Raw genomic sequence first — 20,005 nt, forward strand, 5'->3', positions numbered from 1 at the left:
GCCCGGACAACATTTTTAAACTTACACTCTGTAACAGTGCTGACCAAGAGAACTTTCTACAACGATAGAAATGTTCTGTATCACTAGCGACACTGAACTACTCAGCACATGAAAGAAATGTGACTCGTACAACCGAGAAACCATTTTTTTACATTTTATTTAATTTTAAAGAGTCACAATCCCACTATAACATTTCTTTCAAAAAAAGCCTTTCAATGAAGCCTTTCTTTCAATAAAGTTCTGAAGTTTACTTTATAAAGAAAATGCATTTGGTTGTCAAGCATTCCTAGTCCCGTGATTAACAACACGAACAAACAGGTCTGTAAAATGGTGGGGCCTAGTCCACCTCTTAATTTCTTGGAAGACTTAAAGATGAGGCATTTGAGATAACTGTGCAGACCCAGGTCTGCTAGTCCCTCCCAGCTCAGAGCAGTAAAGAGGATGTGGGGAGCGTTTAGGACTGAATAAGGTTACAGAGACTCAAGATGTGCTGTGAGTATTGGAGATTCTGAGAAATTCCTCAGAAAAGGAGGCTTTTTTTTTTTTTTTGAGCCCAGGTCTCGCCCCATTACCCAAGCTGCAGTGCATTGGTGCTATCGCAGCTCACTACAACCTCGACCTCTGAAGCCAAGAGATCCTCCCACCTCAGCCTCCAAAACAGCTGTGTCTACAGGTGTACACCACCCTGCCTGGCTCATTTTTTCATTTTCTGTAGAGACGGAATCTCATTATGTTGCCCAGGCTGGTCTCAAACTCCTGGGCTTGAGTTATCTACCCAAAGAAGAGCTGTCATTTTAAAAGAAGAAAAAAGTGGTTGTTCAATACCAAACCTCTCTTCCTTTGCTGCTTTTTCCTTTCAGGAGCTCATTGACGTTGACAGTGAAGTGGTGTTTGAATTAGCTTCCTATATTTTACAGGTAAGTTGTTCTCCTCCTCTTCATGTCCCAGCGCCATATGTAGAAGAAAAGAAAGAAGACTTACAGGGCGTGGCCAGCAGCCGTATCCACTCACTACTTGTCATCTTATCTTTTTTTAGCCACAAGCTACAAAGAGCAATAGAGACACCGGTGGATACCATAGCAATAAACAGGGGTTCATAGTGTTTCAAAATGTTAAGACAGCAAATCCCTGTAAAGCAAAGTTGTGTGTTTAACCTGAGCCTGGGAGAAACAGATCATATACTGACCCCATTTTCTTTGGTACTGCCACGCTGGAGAAAGCCAAGTGAATACAGTTAGTTGCCAAAAAATCATATTCTGCCCCCTTGAAAGACAAGGAAAAGCTCTTTAGGTTTTGAAAAAAATATATATGTTGCAGAGTATTAGCTTAATAATGACACGATCAGTTAAAATGATGTCACTTCTTTAGTCCTTTAACAAGTATTTATTGAGCAACTACTATGTTCAAGGCATTGTCCTGGATTTGCTAAAGTTTCCCTGGTCCCTACCTCCAGAGTCTTCAGTATAATTTGGAACTAGCATAAAATACAAACCAAAACAAAACGCAACCCTAGAAATGAACAGTTCTATCCAGAGACATGTTCATATTTAGAATGTTTAAACTAGAATATGTTATACCCAGGCTTAGAGGTGGAAATGTGCATTTTGTTATGAATCACTGTCTTTGTATACAACTTTCTAGAGTTTAATTTCATGTCTCATATTCAAATGGCAAAGGTATACATTCCATTTTAATTGTATTCTGCAGCAAATAGGACGGTAGGAAGCTGAACTCATTCAATAGAGAAACTGTCATGATTATAGAATGTACTTTAAAGCATCTAACACTGGCTTAGTGTGTTCTGCTGATGTTGAATTTTCTCTTCTACAGGAGGCAAAGGGAGATTTTTCTAGGTGAGTTTACTATTTTTTTTCTGGTTTAAAATGTAAGCCCTTGCTTCTCTTATTAAAAGAAACTATTCACCGTGTCCTTTTTAGGTGGACAGTTTATTAATGTTACATGTTAATAATGAGATCTAACACTCAACTTGCCAACTGAAACAGATAGAACAGGCAGAGAAAACACAGTAATAGCAAGGGAGATATTCTCCACTACATGCAAAGCCCAGAAATTGCTGGAAAGCTGACATTCGGGCCCTGTCACACGCCCATTGTCCTGAGGTTGGACAGGCTACTCAAATGTCTCGTGGAGGCTTGAATCACCACTGTGGCATGACTATGGTTGCAGCTAACCCAACAGTTTTAACAAGTATGTGGACGTCTTTTTTTCTCTCAATGTAGTCCCTGCCCCTCAAGGGACAAAATGTCTTACAGGGAAATTTCATTCATGAAAGTATTACAACATAAAAGCATCCCACCTCTACTTTCCTTCTGTCTTAGAATATTGTGTTGGAGAAAATATAAGCAGACAACTACTGGGAATCTGTAAATGGTGTTAATAACCCTGTAAAACTGCAAACTTGTTATCTATTTCATTCTTCACCGTGTGTTGATCGCTGAAATTGTCCTGAAATCTCTCGTGATCATCACCAGATCCTGCACAGAGCAGAGGGTGTAGCCAGCCACTAGCAGGACTGTCTGCTCAAAGACAGATATTATTCCTGGGATTCTGTTTGATCAAGGTTTAGAGACAAAAAGAGTGAACTACGTGAACAGGAAAGGAAAGCATCAAGGCATAAGGTTCTGGCCCATCAACAGGAAATTAGCAAATTAGTGGTAAAAGGAAACACAAATCATGTCTCTACTCCATCTAAGAACCTGTGTGTTTCCCCATGCTTTGAGGGATTTCATCTGTAAATACAGCAAAAACTACTTCTGTTTGTGGCCACCTGTACTTGGCTGTCTTTGTCACTGGATTTTCAGGTCTCAACTGCTTTCTTCTTGCTCTCCTTGTACATTTCTCAGGCTTTCTTTTTATTATTATTATTATTTAAATTTTTTCAGAGACAGTCTCCTTCTTTTACCCAGTCTGGGGTACAGTGATGTAATCATGACTCACTGTAACCTCCAACTGCTGGGCTCAAGTGATCCTCCTGCATCAGCCTCCCGATTAGGTGGGACTACAGGCATGAGTCACTGTACTGGGCTAGTTATTTTTTTGTAGAGATGGGGTTTCACTATGTTGACTGTTCTTAGTAGACATTTCGGCAAAAGCAAATACTTATTTTATAGTCTAAAACAAGGATCAGCAAGCTTTTTTTGTTAAGAGCCAGACTGTGAATATGTTGAGTTTTGCATGCAGTACAATCTCTGTTGCAATTATACAACTCTTCCTCAGTGCAAAAGCAGCCCCATAGGATAAGTAAATGAATGAGCCTGACAGCATTCCAATAAAACTTTATTTATGGATACAGAAATTTGAATTTCATACAAATGTTCATGTATCACCAGATACTGTTCTTTTGATTTCTTTTTTTTTTTTGAGACAGAGTCTTGCTCTGTTGCCAGGCACCAGGCTGGAGTACAGTGGCACGATCTGGGCTCACTGCAGCCTCCGCCTCCTGGGTTCAAGCAATTCTCCTGCCTCAGCCTCCCAAGTAGCTGGGACTACAGGCACATGCCACCACGCCCAGCTAATTTTTGTATTTTAGTAGAGATGGGGTTTTACTATGTTGGCCAGGATGGTCTTGATCTCTTGACCTCATGATCTGCCCGCCTTGGCCTCCCAAAGTGCTGGGATTACAGGTGTGAGCCACTGCACCCAGCCTTGATTTCTTTTTCTAATTGGTTAAAAATGTAAAAGTCATCCTTAGTTCATAGGTAATACATAAGCAAGCAGAGGACTGGATTTGTCCAGGGGGCTGTAGTTTGCTGATTCTAATCTCAAATCCCATCTCTTCAAGCTCTGTTCGAATATTTGTATAAAAAGACTTCTAGGCCCCTTTTATTTAAGTTTTCCAAGTTTTTGGTACAAAGCAGTGGCAGTCAATTTTTAAATAGACAATGACTATAACTAGCCTTGGCTGCAGACCTTGAACTTTGTAGGTGGCCAGTAACCATTTAGTGCATTTGCAGAACATATGTTTTCAGGTTATAGAAACTAAATCCTTGTTACAATTTTTCTTTGTTACTGTTTTATGACGTTCATTTGGCCTTGGAATTTGAGGTTTTGATAAGTGCCAGTCCACATTTACTTACAAAGATTTCTGAAGTCCCATGAAAAAAATGACTTAAAAACCACAAATCCAATGGATTCCAGTGTCTAGTCTACTTACTCTGAAGATACGATTTTCCCCCCACATTTCTTTCGCCAGCTCTGAACTCTGCTGTAAATATTTTTTATTTTGAGAGTACCCTGACAGGATGGAATGTCAACTGGGAATAGCATGATCTGGCCCCCGGATCATGGGAACATGTGGCCACATGGCTTGCCAGGGAGAAGGAAGTGTAGGCCTGGCCCCAGCAGTAATTCATGGCCCCCTAATGAGCTTTTGGAATGCCAGCTTGTTGGCTGAATTCAAAGAATCAAAGGATCCGGGTTTTGCTCCATTTGTCAAAGTGCTACTGCTACCCAGCAATTTGTTTGTAAGGGCAGCTGTCTGGGAAGAGAATTCACTATCAGGAGAGGGGAGAGGTCAGACACTTTATCCATAAGGTCAGTTTACTCCATGGACAGTGTGGGTGATCTGTTACATGTGAGTCCCTGATAAATACCCTTTTTCTGTAGCAGGCCCATGCTAGTAAAGCCATCTTCAGAGATCCAGAGAAACTAGTAAACTTGAGTGGCCTAAGCTTTTGGAGTAAGAGAAGTAATTACACATTCCTTCCCATCTACTTCTGGGAAGATACCCAACACATTGAAATTGACCACGTTCGCTTCAGTGGCTAAGCATTAGGCATTTTAGGTGTCTCACTCTCATAACTTATATAATTTATATAAAATTTATGTTTTTTATAGAAAGTTGTTTTTGCTATTGATGCAGGATTTTTTGCTCCTTAGTTCAGCTAAAATTCAGGTTCTTGTCTCACGACCAGGAAAAATTAGGCATGCAGACCTCATTGAAGGGTGAAGAGAGTGGACAATTAGGCAAAAAGAAGGCTCTCAGCAAAGAAACGGGGGTTCTGCCAACAGGATCCCACCTCACAGATTGAATGCCAGGCTCCTCCCCTGCATAAGGTGCGAATTCCTGGTGGCTCCACCCCCTTCTCCCAGTGTGCATGTGGGCTCCGGTCCCTCACGGGCACGCCCGGGCAAGACCCAGTGCAGATTTCCTTGTCTGCATCTGCTTGCCTCCTGCATCTATCACTATGTTATTAAATGTATGACTATACAACCTTAGTTGTATTTAAAAGAATGGCTTTGACTTCTATACTGTAGATATGTTTTCCTGAATAATATTAATAAAATATCAGCCTAGAGCACACAGAACCCTAGGGAAGGCTTTTCTAGCTATAATACAGGGTCTAGAGTTGAATCTAAGATATTCTAAAATCTAGAGGATCCAATAACCTTTTAAATGAATGGCCACCACAAAAGATAAGGTAACTCTTTCATAGCCTGAGAGGTCTGAATGTATAACTTCCCAAAAGGCTATTTTCTTCAGGATACTATTATACTAGATATCTACATTTCAGGGACTGTATCCAAATTACATTTATGTGGAATGAGTATTAATCCATAAATTATGGGAGCAGTTTCCTTGAGGTACAAGAGAAAAGAGGGTTACTTTTACAAAAGAGAAGTCAAGGGCTGGGCACGGTGGCTCAGGCCTGTAATCCTAGTACTTTGGGAGACCAAGGTGGTGGATCACCAGAGGTTGGGAGTTAGAGACCACATTGGCCAACATGGTAAAACCCAATCTCTACTAAAAATACAAAAATTAGCTGGGCGTGATGGTGGACGCCTATAATCCCAGCTACTCTGGAGGCTGAGGCAGGACAGTTGCTTGAACCTGGGAGGTGGAGGTTGCAGTGAGCCGAGATTGTACCATTACACTCGAGCCTGGGCGACAAGAGCAAAACTCTCAAAAAAAAAGAAGTCAAAAGTGCTGATACACCTTAATAGAAAGAGAACTATATAAAGTCAACTCTGAACTGTAACCAGCCTTTCTTATGAAACTCACTGGCTCTTCCGTTTCTTCTTTTGGGCTCCCTTTTTTGCTCAGCAGATGCCCGAAGGCTTATTCTTACACAACTCTCTTTTCTTTCCCGTTAACAGAATAGCTCACTTCCTTGTCATGGTGGACTTTACACTGAAATGTCAGGTTTAGCGTGCTGAGTGAGAGAAACTGACTGTAATGTAGATAGATAATTAGTATTTTCCGCCATAGGAAGAGATACGGGCCACACATGTTCATATTCTACCACATGGTGGACAAATTTTTATGATACCTCTAAAGGTTTAGGAAATAGTCTTATCTAAAAATAACATTTTTTCACTTTTATTGTTTTCCTTAGCACAGCATGTAGTAATCTCATTTCATTTCCTGATGTATATACATGTAAAACAAAGAACCTCATGTCTGTCGACAATCAGGAAGTCAGTAGAGTTGGCATTTCTGTTTAAAAACAATTCAGAAGCCTCCAAGCTGTTAACAAAGGCAGCTGTGGACCAAATATTTGGAAGACAAGAGCTGATGCAGTTTAAAAACAAAACATTCTCTCTCGATAATCGCTGTTGACCATTGGTCAACTAACAGACATTATCTATGATTCATACATACTTTATTCATCATAAACACTGCAGGACTTTGAGAATGGAGCACTGATGTTTTCTATTTCAAAACTTTTTTCAACTCGGGTTATGGTAGAAAAACTAATATTCTCTTCCTTAAAAAGGTCAGTGCAGAGAATACCTCATTTAATGGACTGATAGGACATCCACATTTTCTAGTTACATTCTAATTTACTTTAACATAAGGGAGGTACTACATACAAAAACCTGCTCTTTTGGTCTTTTTCTCTAACGAGACCTTAACCGAAAACCTTATTAGTCAATCTCCTTACCCTGATTTTGAGAATCACTTCAACTCTGTCAGCCCTTCTGATCTTTCTAAAAATGTGCCACAGATTTTCTTAAAATAACAACTTTAAGCAATGCATGGAGGCTCATGCCTATAATCCCAGCACTTTGGGTGGTTGAGGCAGACGGATTGCTTGAGCCCAGGAGTTCAAGCCAGCCAGAGCCACATGGCAAAACTCCGCCTCCACTAAAAATACAAAAACAATTAGCCAGGCATGGTGGTGTGTTCCTGCATTCCCAGCTACTTGGGAGGCTGAGGCAGGAGGACCGGATGATCCCGGGAGGCAGAGGCTGCAGTGAGCCGAGACTGCCTCACTGCACTCCAGCCTGGGTAACAGAGTGAGACCCAGTCTCAAAAAATAAAATAAAAAACAATATTTAGCATTTTACAACATTGAAACATTTTAAAAATGTTTTGTGCTAAACAATGCAAATCATAAATGCCAAAATCACACTATCTTTGAAAGAATCGTCCATACATTAACAGACACAAGTAAAAAAAATCTGCTCTATAGAATTTTTTGCCCACAAGATTTATTGAAACCAGATCGGTAAAGCTTTGTTACTCTGGACCATCTTCTGGGATCTGGAAATACCTTTGTTTCCGAGGACTGGATATACTGATGCTAATCACTAAAACAGGATTCTCCCAGCATGAAATTTATTAGGACCAGAAAGCAAATGCCACCTAAAAAAGACAGACAGTAAGGAAATTCCATGTAAAGATTCTTGGGCCACATTTTGCTTACCTGGCGGACTCTGTTCAGCAGAGTCCATCGCATGCTTAAGAGGCAATGGGCGGCACCCTGTGTCTCAGGCTTGCTATTCCAAATAAACACAGTCACCAAAGGAAAAGAACTCATGTTGTGATTGAAGACTTGGGGGTCAGTTTATACGACATCTGTTCCAGAAGAAATGCCTGTCCAAGTGAGAGAATATCAGCTTATCAGAGCTTAGTGTGTGGTGGCTAAGAAATCTTGGTGTATGCCTGTGGTGTGAATCTGCAAGTTAACTCATTCTGTTTCCTTAAAACAAAAACTGAAAAACAGCTTGCTTTTAGAAATGAAACAATTCATCACCTAATCAATAGAAACAGATAGCAGTCCCTCATTAACAGGGAAAATTGATTTTCACCTCCATTTTAGGAGAGGAGTTGGAGTGTTTATTTCTGCTGAAAAATTCCCATTAACTTCCACAAACCACATATTATTAGGTGCCCAGGAGAGCAGTTAGAGGCAAACATGTGAAGACCTTTTAGTATTTTATCTTCTATAAATCATGGGATGGTGTGCTCACTAGTGTGGAGGGAAAAAAAATTTTATCACCAAAAAAAAAAAAAAAAGTACCTTCTTGATTTTTTTCTTTTTCTCTTTGAAATCTGTTCTGACTTTACAAAGAGCCATTTGTGAATTAATATAAACTCAGCTAAACTTACTGTTATCTGAAAATTCCAGGATTGCAAGTCTTTTTTGCCAGGCTAGAGGATGACTTATAGGAAGTCATGGGCTAAAGGAAAAGCTTTAGATGATCAACAGGAAAGAACACGAAGAACTAGCTTTCTTTTAAATGACTTCTTTTTTAAAGTAATATAAACATTTATATCTATTGCAATCTTTAAAAGATGACAAAGTTATTTTCTTGCCAGCTACAACATGGAGAACTTGATTAATCTAAAGCAGCAGTCTGTAAATCACAATTCCTAATATACCAGTATCATTTCCTTGCACTTACATAAGTGGTTTTACTGCTACAGCTCTAAGCAAGCTCAGTTTCAGATCGTTATTAGAACATTTGGGGCATATTTCCCTGCAATTTTTTAATTGGCCACTTGAAAGAAAACAGCTGCTACGAGAAATAGATTTGCTGAGACTTTTAGATAATTAGTGAAAAAATACTCAGTTATGTTTGAAATGATTAACATTTCAAACTTATGTATATAACTGATGTAACTTAACAGTATCTTTAATATCTATTTAAACTTGCAAATTTCTCTATTGGAAATGTCCTAGAAAAAAAAAAACGTTTATCTGTCAAATTTGAAACACACTAATCAGCCCAAAGAATAATTTTTGTGGGAAGAATTAAAATTAATATGATTCCTATATACTATTGTACACACACACACACACACACACACACACACAAGAATTGTGTGTGGTGTTTTCCCATGATTTAAAAATGGCTTTATGGGCCATGAGTAATTGAAGAGCAGCTGGAAACTTTCACACTAGCAAGAGCTTTTGAAAGAAACAGAATCTGTAAAAATTTGGAGCTAAATGGTTAAGTGTAAAAGTTATAAATTGTCACAGAAAGCTTTGTTTTGTGCACAAAAGTCCATTTCACTGAGCTTTCAAGTATGTAATTCACATTTTCAAAGCATAAAAAAGTATTTGGCTAGGGATAGGGTTTTTTTTTTTTTTTTGTCTTTTGGTGTGTTTTTGCAGGATGGTATTCTTCACATCCTATGCAAATTGCTTAGAAGCCAAGTAAGGAGGAAGTTTTTGTATGATGACAGCTTACTTCTTTTGTTAAGCATTTATTTAACATATTAAAATATCATATTTTGAGTTATACCTGTGAACAGCAAAAAGTTTCATGACTACGGCACTGTATCAGTTTTTCCGAGTGGAGATTTCCAAACTAAAGGGTGATACTGAGAAATATAGAAAATTAATCATTTCTTCTTGGGGTTTTTGAATAAAATTGTGTGCCTGAAATTGTAGACTTATGAAACAATTTTTTTTTTTTGAGACAGAGTCTCACTCTGTCACCAGGCAGGAGTGCAGTGGCACGATCTCTGCTCACTGCAACCTCCGCTTCCTGGGTTCAAGCAATTCCTCTGCCTCAGCCTCCTGAGTAGCTGGGATTACAGGTGTGTGCCACCATGCCCAGCTAATTTTTGTATTTTTAGTAGAGACAGGGTTTCACCATGTTGACCGGGATGGTCTTGACCTCTTGATCTTGTGAACTACCCTCCTCAGCCTCCCAAAGTGCTGGGATTACAGACATGAGCAACTACACCCGGCCTGAATTTTTTAATCTTGTTTTTAATTTTACACATTTATATCTAACCTAAATTAGAAATTCACAAAACTTTCCTTTCACCCAAGAAAAGCAGACTCACTAATCAAGGAAGAAATCTTTACTTATATAACTTAACAATTAGCATCAGAAAGAAAGGCACTGCCAGGCACAGTGGCTCATGCCTATAGTCCCAGCACTTTGGAAAGCCTAGGCAGTAGAATTGCTTGAGCCCAGGAGTTCAAGACCAGCCTAGGCAACATAGTGAGACCTCATCTCTACAAAAAATTTAAAAATTAGCAAGGTACGGCAATAAGCACCTGTAGTCCCAGCTGCTTGGAGGTTAAGGCAGGTGGTTCGCTTGAGCCTGGGAGACTGAGGCTGCAGGGAGCCGTGATCTCAAAACTGTACTCCAGCCTGGGCAACAAAGCAAGACCCTGTCTCAAAAAAAGAAAAAAAAAATAGAAAGGCACATAATTCATAAATGTGTTTGCCATGTTGCCTCCCCACTTGGTAAATTCATGTGATGTATCTGTGATACATGCGCGGAATTCAGAATCCCATGCTGGGAAAAGCTCCTGGGGCCTCCAGGTGGTTCCCTTTGTCTGCAAACTGTGGCAGGAGAAGTTTCTCAGACAGATAGGGTCCAAACCAATGGTGGACAACCCCTGCAATTCTGCTGGAGCCATCGCTTCATGGAGCCTTTCCTGCACACCTGGGGAAGAAAGCACGTGATGGGGCAGAGATAGGCAGGTGCTCTATTTTCTTTGTTGTAACTCCAACTTCACCTTGGTTTACCAACAGGAGGAGGAAGGAAGGAAAGGGAAATGAAAGAAGATTGTTTCCTGCCTGATTTCTTAAAGATCAGCAAAGAATAAAAATCTGTAACTTCCCTCATTCATCTGTCTCGGTTTTCGAGATCCATTGTATGATTGCATAAAGGAATGCAGAGTCACGTACGCATATCTAGAAATTTAGGTTCTCAGTGTTCATGGATTCAGAGCTTGGCAGGTTTTAGGCAGGTAATTCAGGGCTTGCACCACACCCTGGGCAGGGCCTAGGGCAGCACCTGGAATTAAAGACATTAGCACCCCCCGCATAAAACATGGAGGTGCCCACCAAGTGGGCGCAGATAGAAAGGTCCATCCTTGCCTTGTGCAGAAAGATTCTGAGCCAAATGGACTCAGAAATGTTTCTTAGAGCTTCTTGAATTTTGGAATTGTGATAATGGCTTAAGGACCTGCAATACTCTACTTATGAAATATCCCACCCCAGAGAACTGGACCTTCATTATCTACTCATAAAATATGGAGGAGTTAGGCCGATGCTAGCATTATATTGCTGTTTCTGAGTTTCGGTTTGTTCCTTTCTGTTATGCTAGTATAACATGCAGGGTTTTGAGTTCTGCTGTTTTCGTACCAGTGCAGATAGAAACAACTGGTTGGGCCTGGCGCAGTGCCTCACTCCTGTAATCCCAGCACTTTGGGAGGCCGAGGCAGGCAGATCACCTGAGGTCAGGAGTTCGAGACCAGCCTGGCTAATATGGTGAAACCTCATCTCTACTAAACATACAAAAAATTAGCTGGGCCTGGTGGCATGCACCTGTAGTCCCAGCTATTTGGGAGGATGAGGCAGGGGAATCGCTTGAACCGAGAGGCAGAGGTTGCAGTGAGCTGAAATTGCACCACTGCATTCCAGCCTGGTGACAGAGCAAGACTCCATCTCAAAAAAGAAAAGAAACGACTGGTTTTAGGAAGAATTCTTTCACACTAAGCATATTCTATTTTCCCCAAGTCTCTCTCACAAATCACATACATCTCATCTGACCCAAGGGGACTTTCTTGAAAAAGTTATTTCCAAGTTTTTTAAAGAAAAGCAAACACATTGTGGATTTCTGCTCGTCCTTCTCTCTCAGGTTTAATTTTTGCTTTCTTCACTTTGTGGTGTCTTGCTTCAATGTGTTGCTGTTCACTGTGGCAAATTCTCTATTTGACATATTGCTAGAAATCTTTGTTTTTCCCCAGTAGATCATTGTAACTTCCCTTGTTTTATGAGGAGTATAGGCTGTAGAAGACAGGCACATCAGCTCAAAAAAATCCCCACTAAATCAAAGACCAGTACAGCACTGACCTACCATTTTTATGCTGGAAACATGAATAACTGCCTGAGAGTTTTTAATAAAAGCTGCTTAGTATTCAAGATAAGAAGACTTGAATGTTATTCTCAATTTAGCGGCTCTCCGAGATTAGGTTTTTCCACTTTTCTTTTTCTTTAATTTTCTTTTTGTTTTTGAGACAGGGTCTCCCTCTGTTGCCCAGGCTGGAGAACAGTAGCATGATCATAGCAAACTGTGAGGTCAAACTCCTGGGCTCAAGCGATCCTCCCACTTCGGCCTCCCGATAGCTGGGACTACAACAGCAATTTGTTGTACACCTGGCTAATTTTTTTAATTTTTATTTTTGTAGAGATGGAGTCTCACTATGTTGCCCAGGCTGGTCTCAAACTCCTGGACTCAAGCGATCCTCCCACCCCGGCCTCCCAAAGTACCGGGATTACAAGCATGAGCCAACCACATCCAGCCCTTTTTTTGCCTTTTTCCAAAAATGGAAGGCAGCCATAATGAACTGTTTTAAAGTTTTTTACACGTTGGCATTTATCACATGCCATGAACTCTGAGGAATACATTGACGTGGAAGACATTGAGGAAGGAAGCTGTGAACTTCTAGAACATTCGTTAGGCCACAGCATTGCAAGTCTCTGGGGTAGAGTGACCATGTTTCCCATTGGGGCAGCTTTCTGATTTTTAGCCACTGAGTTTGGCCGGATTGACAGGACTGGACACCTCTAAGTTATTGCAGATGTTTATAAACAGCAGAAAAGCAAACAACATTTCTACAGATTTGTCCTCGGGGAAGGATGAAGGGTCATGGATCCCTTCCAGAATATAATGGATCTGGCCGGGCTTCATGCCTTGGTGATTTCTTGTTATATTTTTTTGTGTAACCCTGCCCTGGAGCAGAACTAGAGAACCCACGGCAGGCTTCAGCGAGGAAATCAAACTTGTGGCTGTCACCCGGGAAACTTGTTTGCCAACAAGCAAGGGTTTGGTGGGTAAAACGATCCCTTCCTCCTGGAGTTCCTTCCTTCCCCAAATACACTTTAGATGTGATGGGTGTGAGTAAACCCGCACTCAAGTTTCAGCTCCTTCAGGGAGCCACTAATTGCCTTTCTCATGGTTTCATCCAGTAAGTTGATCTGAGAACAGTGCCTTTTACGTGGAAGCCAGCACTCTGCGTGCTGATGAACCAATAAATCAAATCCCTTTTCTCAGGGAACTTACCGTGAGGCAGGGAGAGAAGCTCTGGAAATTCATCATAGTGGACCCTCATGTGTTCAGTGAATTGAATATTTGCTGAAACTATGCCTTTATAGCATGTGAGTAAAAATTACCAATTATACTTGGGATTGGAATGGAATCTTCCTGAACACTAGGAGTTGACCCGTTTGAAAGCCACCAGGGGCTGTCCTGGCATCTGCCTCCTGGATCAAGCCCAGGAGAGGTTAAACCCTCTGAGCCTGGCATTAAACTTTCACCATTCTGTGCCCGCCCTGCCCTTTCCAGCGTATTGCCCCTGACATTCCACTGACTGATGGATTCTGCAGTTCATGTGGCCCCATGTCTGTCTGTGCTCCACTCAGGAGAAAAGTGATGTTCTTATGCTATTCTTCATGCACAGCCTCCCCTAAAGCCAGTCTTACCCCAGAGCCCCAGGGGACCGTTATTTCCTCTGAGCTTTCCTGTTGTTTGGATTGACATGATCACACATCACCCCGTTGTCGGTGAGCTTTGTAGGCGCTCCTCTCGCCTTCCCAGCTAAATCGCGGGTACCTGCTGGTTAGACCGTATCTCATCATTTTTTGCATCCCCTACAATTCTTTCCATGTAATAGCAGGGGCTTCATCAACACCTTCAGCTGATTGATTATCAATTGATCTGTCCTTGCCTCGCTTAGAGTCTAACAGTTCAAGTACTTGGATGGATTGCTTCAAGCAGTTACACGCTGAGCTTTTCCCTCTGGTTGGTCATTTAAAGCCAGGATTCACCAACACCAGTAGTCATGACATTTTTTACTTCCTTCCTTCATTTTTTTTCTTTTCTTTCATTTTCTTTTCTTTCTGTCTTTCTAGCCTTCCTTCTCTCCCTCTCTTGCTCTCTTTCTCTCCCTTTCTTTCCTTCCTTTTTCCTTTTCTTTCTCTCTTTCCTTCTCTCCTCTTCCTTCATTTCCTTTTCTCTTTCTCTCTCTCCCTCCTTCCCTTTCTCGCTCTTTCTTTCCTTCTTTCTTTCTTTTCCTCTTCTTTCCTTTTTCTTTCACTTTCCCATTTTTTCCTTTCCTTTTCTATTTTCTTTTCTTTCTTGACAGGGTCTCCCTTTGTCACCCAGGCTGGAGTGCAGCGGTGCGCTCACAGCTTACTGCAAATTCAGCCTCTCAGACGCAAGCTATCCTCCTGGGTAACTAGGACTGCAGGCATGCATCACTATGCATGGCTAATTTTTATATTTTTTGTAGAGATAGGGTCTCACTATGCTGCCAAAGCTGATCTTGAACACCCGGACTGAAGTGATCCTCCCACCTTGGCCTCCCAAAATGCTGGGATTAAAGGCATGAGCCACCACGCCTGGCCTCATTCTTTCTTAGAGCACCGGAAAAATGCTTTTTCTGGGAGTGCTCTAATGTCACGTAACCTATATGTTTTCTTTATCAACACACATAGAGAACTAATGTGTTCTTGTATTGGTGTGGTTTTGCCCAGTGGTACCAGGCGTCCAATGGTGACACTGCTGGTTGCACTGCCCTTGGCCGTGTTTCTTGCCGGGGACACAGGGAACGACACACCCTCCAGTTAGCAGCACGGGTGTTGGAGTATCCACCGTCCAGCACCTCAGGAATTCCCCTCTGTGGCTGCGGGATTCCTGCCTTCCTTTGGATTTATACCCTGAGTTCCTGTTTCATTGCTTTTTAGATGGCACTGCCCAGGGTCTTGGCCAGTACTTGCCTTCATTAGTATAAGCAACCTTGAAGCTGCTAATGTAGCCCAAGTCAGAACTGCAGATTGAAGGCAGAGCCCTCCTACATGCGCCTTTGCAAACCCGGCTGAGGCTCTTGGGTGGACCAGGATAGGGAAACGCTCTTTCAGTGTCAGAAGCATCCCAAAGTGGCTGCCGCTGGTCGCTCCGGAGATAGTGGGTGGCTGCAGACACCACAGGTGGTCCAGCCCAGAGGGGATGCGGACCTGCTGAGTGTCTAGGGAGGAGTCAGGCACCTGAAGAAGGCTGGCTAAACGAGGCAAGTTTAAAGCATCCTCCAAACCTAAGCATCTGTGAGTCTATGGGAAAAGAATTTCTGGTTTCAGGACCAGATGGATAAAACCACCTAATGGTACAGGTTGAGTCTCCCTCATCCCAAATGCTTGGGAGCAGAAGTGTTTCAGATTTCCTTCGGATTTTGGAATAGTTGCATTATATACCGACTGGTTGAGCATCCCCAAATCTGAAAATCCACCATCCAAAGTGCTCCAGTAAGCGTTGCCTTTGAGTGTCATGTTGGCACTCACAAAATTTCAGATTTTTGAACATTTCTGAGCTGGGATTTTTGGATATGGGATGCTCAGCCTATTCCAGATGACGCAGGTCACACTTTCTAAGTAGTTTCTGAGCCTTGTCAAAAGCAAAAGTTACAAATTGAGTCTCCCTCATCTGAAAATCTGAAATCGAAAATGCTCCAAACTTTGGAACGTTTTGAGTGACGACATGACGCTCAAAGGAAATGCTCATTGGAGCACCTCGGATTTCAGATGTTCAGGTTTTGTGGTGCTCAACCAGTAAGTATGTAAATGCAAATATTCAAAAATCTGAAAAAATCTGGAATCTGAAACACTTTTTCTCCCAAGCATTTCAGATAAAGGAAACTCCATCAGTATTTATTTGTCGTATTTCAGAAAACAGTTACGAGCACGTGGTCAACATAAGCCATGAAAACCAGCCTTGTATATTAGCAGAGCAAATACTCTTAAGGAGACAGCAGTCCATTTTCCATTCTTGGAGCTCTGTGAGCCTAACAGCAGGGTCCTGGAGAACTTTTCCTAGGATTCTGCCCTGGGGGACCCCGGGGACCCTTCTCCCCAAATTCCTGCCGAGGGATGCTCAGAGGCATTCACTCTGTGCCCCTCTGAGAAAGAAGTGTTTGGGAAGACACCCCTGGCCATCTGGGGGTGCTTTGCCAGCTTTCTGCTCCGTGAAAGGCGGTTACTGGTCTTGGTGTGTTCTGCCTTCATTTACATCTGTATTAAGCAAATAAATAAGAGAGCACTCCCTCTTCCCACTACTTTTTATTAAAAGGGAAGCAGATGTGGGGTCTCTCAGACAAGGCAGCCGGCCCAAGTGGGATCAGAGAGTGCGATTATTTTCTCAGCGGGTGAGCGCATTTCTGGGCATTCTCTCTTTCAGCAATGAAGTCGTGAGGAGTGACTTGAAGAAGCTGCCAGCCCTGCCCACCCAAGCCCTGAAGGAGCACCCTTCCCTGGCCTACTGGTAAGACCCCTGGAGTCTTCCCCAGGAGCGAGCCCTTCCTGGGGTGTAAGGGGACACAGACTACCCAGACCAGCTCGGCTGTAGAGTCCCCCACCCAGACATCACTGAAGGAATTGGGAAGCAGACACCCAGATAGAACAGCAAAGTGGGACTATCCGGGGGCCAGCAGGCTTCCCAGCTGAGAGCCTCAGGGGGCTGACAGTATTTCAGGCTGAGGGCCTCAAGCAGACTCTGACCCATGTGTTTATTCTCTCAGAACAGGTGATGATTATTAACAAGCAGGGGTTCTGTGTTTTCTCACAGAACCAAGATAAACTAAGCAGGTAGCTGGTGTCCGCTTACCACTGATCAAGGACCAACTAGAAAGTATTCTCCAGGAGGGAGCCACAGGGGCAGGGTCACATATCCCGTGCCTGAAGAATTGTTTTAACCAGTGTATGATATACATATACTGTCTTCCTACTTTAGAGTGCCCCAAGTAGTTTTCCACCTGGCGGGGGTGGCTAGGTTTTCCTTGCCATCATTCTTCTCAGCAAACAATATATTTTATCATACACTCAGCATTTCTCAACACAGGACAACTGAACATACCCTCCCTCCACCAGCTCCCACATGCCAGTCTGGACTCACAGCTGTATTAAGTACCATGTGTCCACGAAACCGTTTTCTGCGTTTATTTATTTTTATTTTTTTGACATGGATCTCGCTCTGTCACCCAGGCTGGAGTGCAGTGGTGTGATCTCGGCTCACTGGAACCTCCACCTCCCAGGTTCAAGCCATTCTCCTGCCTCAGCCTCCTGAGTAGCTGGGACTACAGGTGCACGCCACCACACCCAGCTCATTTTTGTACTTTTAGTAGAGATGGGGTTTCACCATGTTGGTTGGGCTGGTCTTGAACTCCTGACCTCAGGTGATCTGCCCACCTCAGCCTCCCAGAGTGCTGGGATTACAGGCATGAGTCACTGCTCCCAGCCCGTCTTCTGCATTTACTTAAATGAAGTATTGTACATGAGACCTCTCCTTTTCTGTTTCTTTTTTTTTTTTTTTTAATTTTCAAAAAGAATACCTTCTAAATTTTCACTTTGGAAGTTTCGCTGCCTTTGAGAGGCTTTCATCATGAAACTGCTGCTAGAGTTTCATTTTGGAACACCTGTCATTTGTTGACAGGATGTGTGAGGTTCTGAGACGTGAGAGAACCAGGGTATTCTTTGCAGAAGAGAGAGATTGATTTTTTTTATTTTCCCTCAATGTTTCATGTCTTCTGATTTAGACACAATGTAACATTATGCCAAAGCTCATCTGTCAGCCCCTAAATGACTGATTCTGAATGATGCAGGCATTTGAAAGGTTCCCAGATTGTGGTTTGGGCCACAGTTGGGCAGGGCTTGCATTCCTTGATAAAGTTTTGCAATCTCGCTGGCCTCGTAAGCCCTGACGACTGCCCTTCGATAACTCTGAAACTGCTTCTCTGACGTTCCTTTCCTGATTCCCTAACAGAAATCATTGCAACTGCTTTTTTGTTTTGTTTTGTTTTGAGACAGAGTCTCACTCTGTCACCCAGACTGGAGTGCGGTAGTTCAATCTCGGCTGACTGCAACCTCTGCCTCCCTGGTTAAAATGATTCTCCCGCCTCAGCCTACCGAGCAGCTGGGACTACAGGTGCACACCACCATATCCAGCTAATTTTTTGCACTTTTTTTTTTAGTAGAGATGGGGTTTCACCATGTTGGCCAGGATGGTCTTGATCTCTTGACCTCATGATCCGCCTACCTCAGCCTCCCAGAGTGCTGGGATTACAGGCATGAGCCTGTAATGCTTTTATTTAAAAGCATGGCTGCAACTGTTTTTATTTAAAAGCAAAACAAAAAGCACAGACCAGGCTGATCCTAATAAACTACAACATGTGACTTGTGTAAGTGCTTTTGATGACAGTTTCTGAAATATAAGGATTATGAGCATTTCATCTTGTCTGGACACTTTCCAGACAGCAAACTAGTTGTTCATTGATTCAGGTGGCTTTCAGAGATTCCTTTGGCTGGGGTGGGGCATGCTTGGTGCAGGGTTCATTAGCAGGATTCAACTCTGGCTCATAAATCACATCTCTCTGAGAGACCACATCACGGGGAGCCGGGCCCTAGGCTGCGAGCTCCCTTCTGTGTCTGGCATCCCTCATTTCATCTCTTTGATCTGTTTTATTGCCACTCCTCTTTTGGAAACATAGATGTAGATGGATAATGGCTTTCTCTAATTATAATCTGCCCCCAAAGAGCAAAATCTGTTTAACCTGCAGGGATTTTGTACACATCACCTTCCAAATGTTGAGACTTGCAGTCCAAACACCAAAAAATGATGGTCCCGTTTCCTCGTTCATGGACCCTATTCCCCGCCTCTCTAATTCTCTATGCTGCTGGGCCTTATCCCTCTGTAGCCTCCTGGCTGTTCAATTCCAAAAATCCAGTGGTCAAGGCCACGGGGATGTGAGAGGTAACGAGAGAGGACCAGGGAGGAATGTACCCACCTTTGAGAGTTATCCTGTTGTGGGTCCCTCCATCATCTCTTCATTCATTCCTTTCCATACCTTAGAACAACGCTACTTACATTACAAGAGTTTTGAATTTCTTCTCTTCTCCCCATGTCTCTGGATCTTCCCTTCACCATCTCCATTGTCTGTTCTGTGTTTACACGATTACAAACCCAGAAGCACCTCCCTTCACCTACACTCCCTCTGTCTCTCCTCAGTATGAACATCTTCACCTATAGCTGGCTTGCCAGCTCGTCTGGTACCATCGTGACCAGGCCAGCACTTTCCCTGAGCCCCCTTCAGACCCATAAGTGCCCAAGCCAGTGTTAAATGCCCTGAGAGGGTGGCAGGACGGGGGACTTTCAGTCCGCATCACAGCCCAGCAGATGCATAAACGTCAATGACAGGGACCCCTCCTGATGACACCCTGCTGAAAACAACAACCACAACCACAACATTTCATCACAGTTGTCTAGCTGGTGTTGGCTCTAATAGTTCAACCTTATTTATATGGATTTTTGATTCTTATTGATGCGTAATAGTTGTACATGTTTTTGGTGTATATGTGATACGCTAATATCTGTACATAATGTGTGGTGTTCAAATCAGGATAACTGGGATGTCTGTCACCATAAGCATTTATTTCCCTGTATTGGAAACATTACAAATCTTCTTTGACATATGCAACCAATGATCATTAACTATAATTTCCCTACTGTACTATCAAATACTAGAATGTATTCCTTCTACGTACATAACTATTTTCATACCCCTTATATATAGATTTTTAAAAATCAAAGCCACAAGGTTAGGGCTAAGTGCTGTCCATGCTTCATACAGATACAGAATGAAGAGTGAGCAGGTGCACAGAGCTTGTTCACTGTCTTTCTCTCTGGGCCCTAGAATCAGCACTCAGCAAGGTTAACCAGGACCCCTCACTGGTGGGGGAGACC

The 20,005-nt window shown here is 42.6% G+C and overlaps 1 protein-coding gene across 13 annotated transcripts in view; it reads left to right on the plus strand.

Annotated features, from left to right (window-relative positions):
* FRMD4A (FERM domain containing 4A) overlaps window positions 1-20,005 on the plus strand; it is a 672,294-nt gene that overhangs the window by 551,633 nt on the left and 100,656 nt on the right. For all 13 annotated transcript variants that reach the window (XM_032244155.1, XM_032244153.1, XM_032244154.1 and 10 more), the window contains 3 exons: window positions 861-917; window positions 1,831-1,853; window positions 16,448-16,531. In XM_032244155.1, the coding sequence (XP_032100046.1) occupies window positions 861-917; window positions 1,831-1,853; window positions 16,448-16,531 (164 nt within the window). The remainder of the gene's footprint in view (window positions 1-860; window positions 918-1,830; window positions 1,854-16,447; window positions 16,532-20,005) is intronic.

Source organism: Sapajus apella, unplaced genomic scaffold (genome assembly GCF_009761245.1).
Source record: "Sapajus apella isolate SASKATOON/1434 unplaced genomic scaffold, GSC_monkey_1.0 scaffold53, whole genome shotgun sequence".
Taxonomy (NCBI): Eukaryota; Metazoa; Chordata; class Mammalia; order Primates; family Cebidae; genus Sapajus; species Sapajus apella.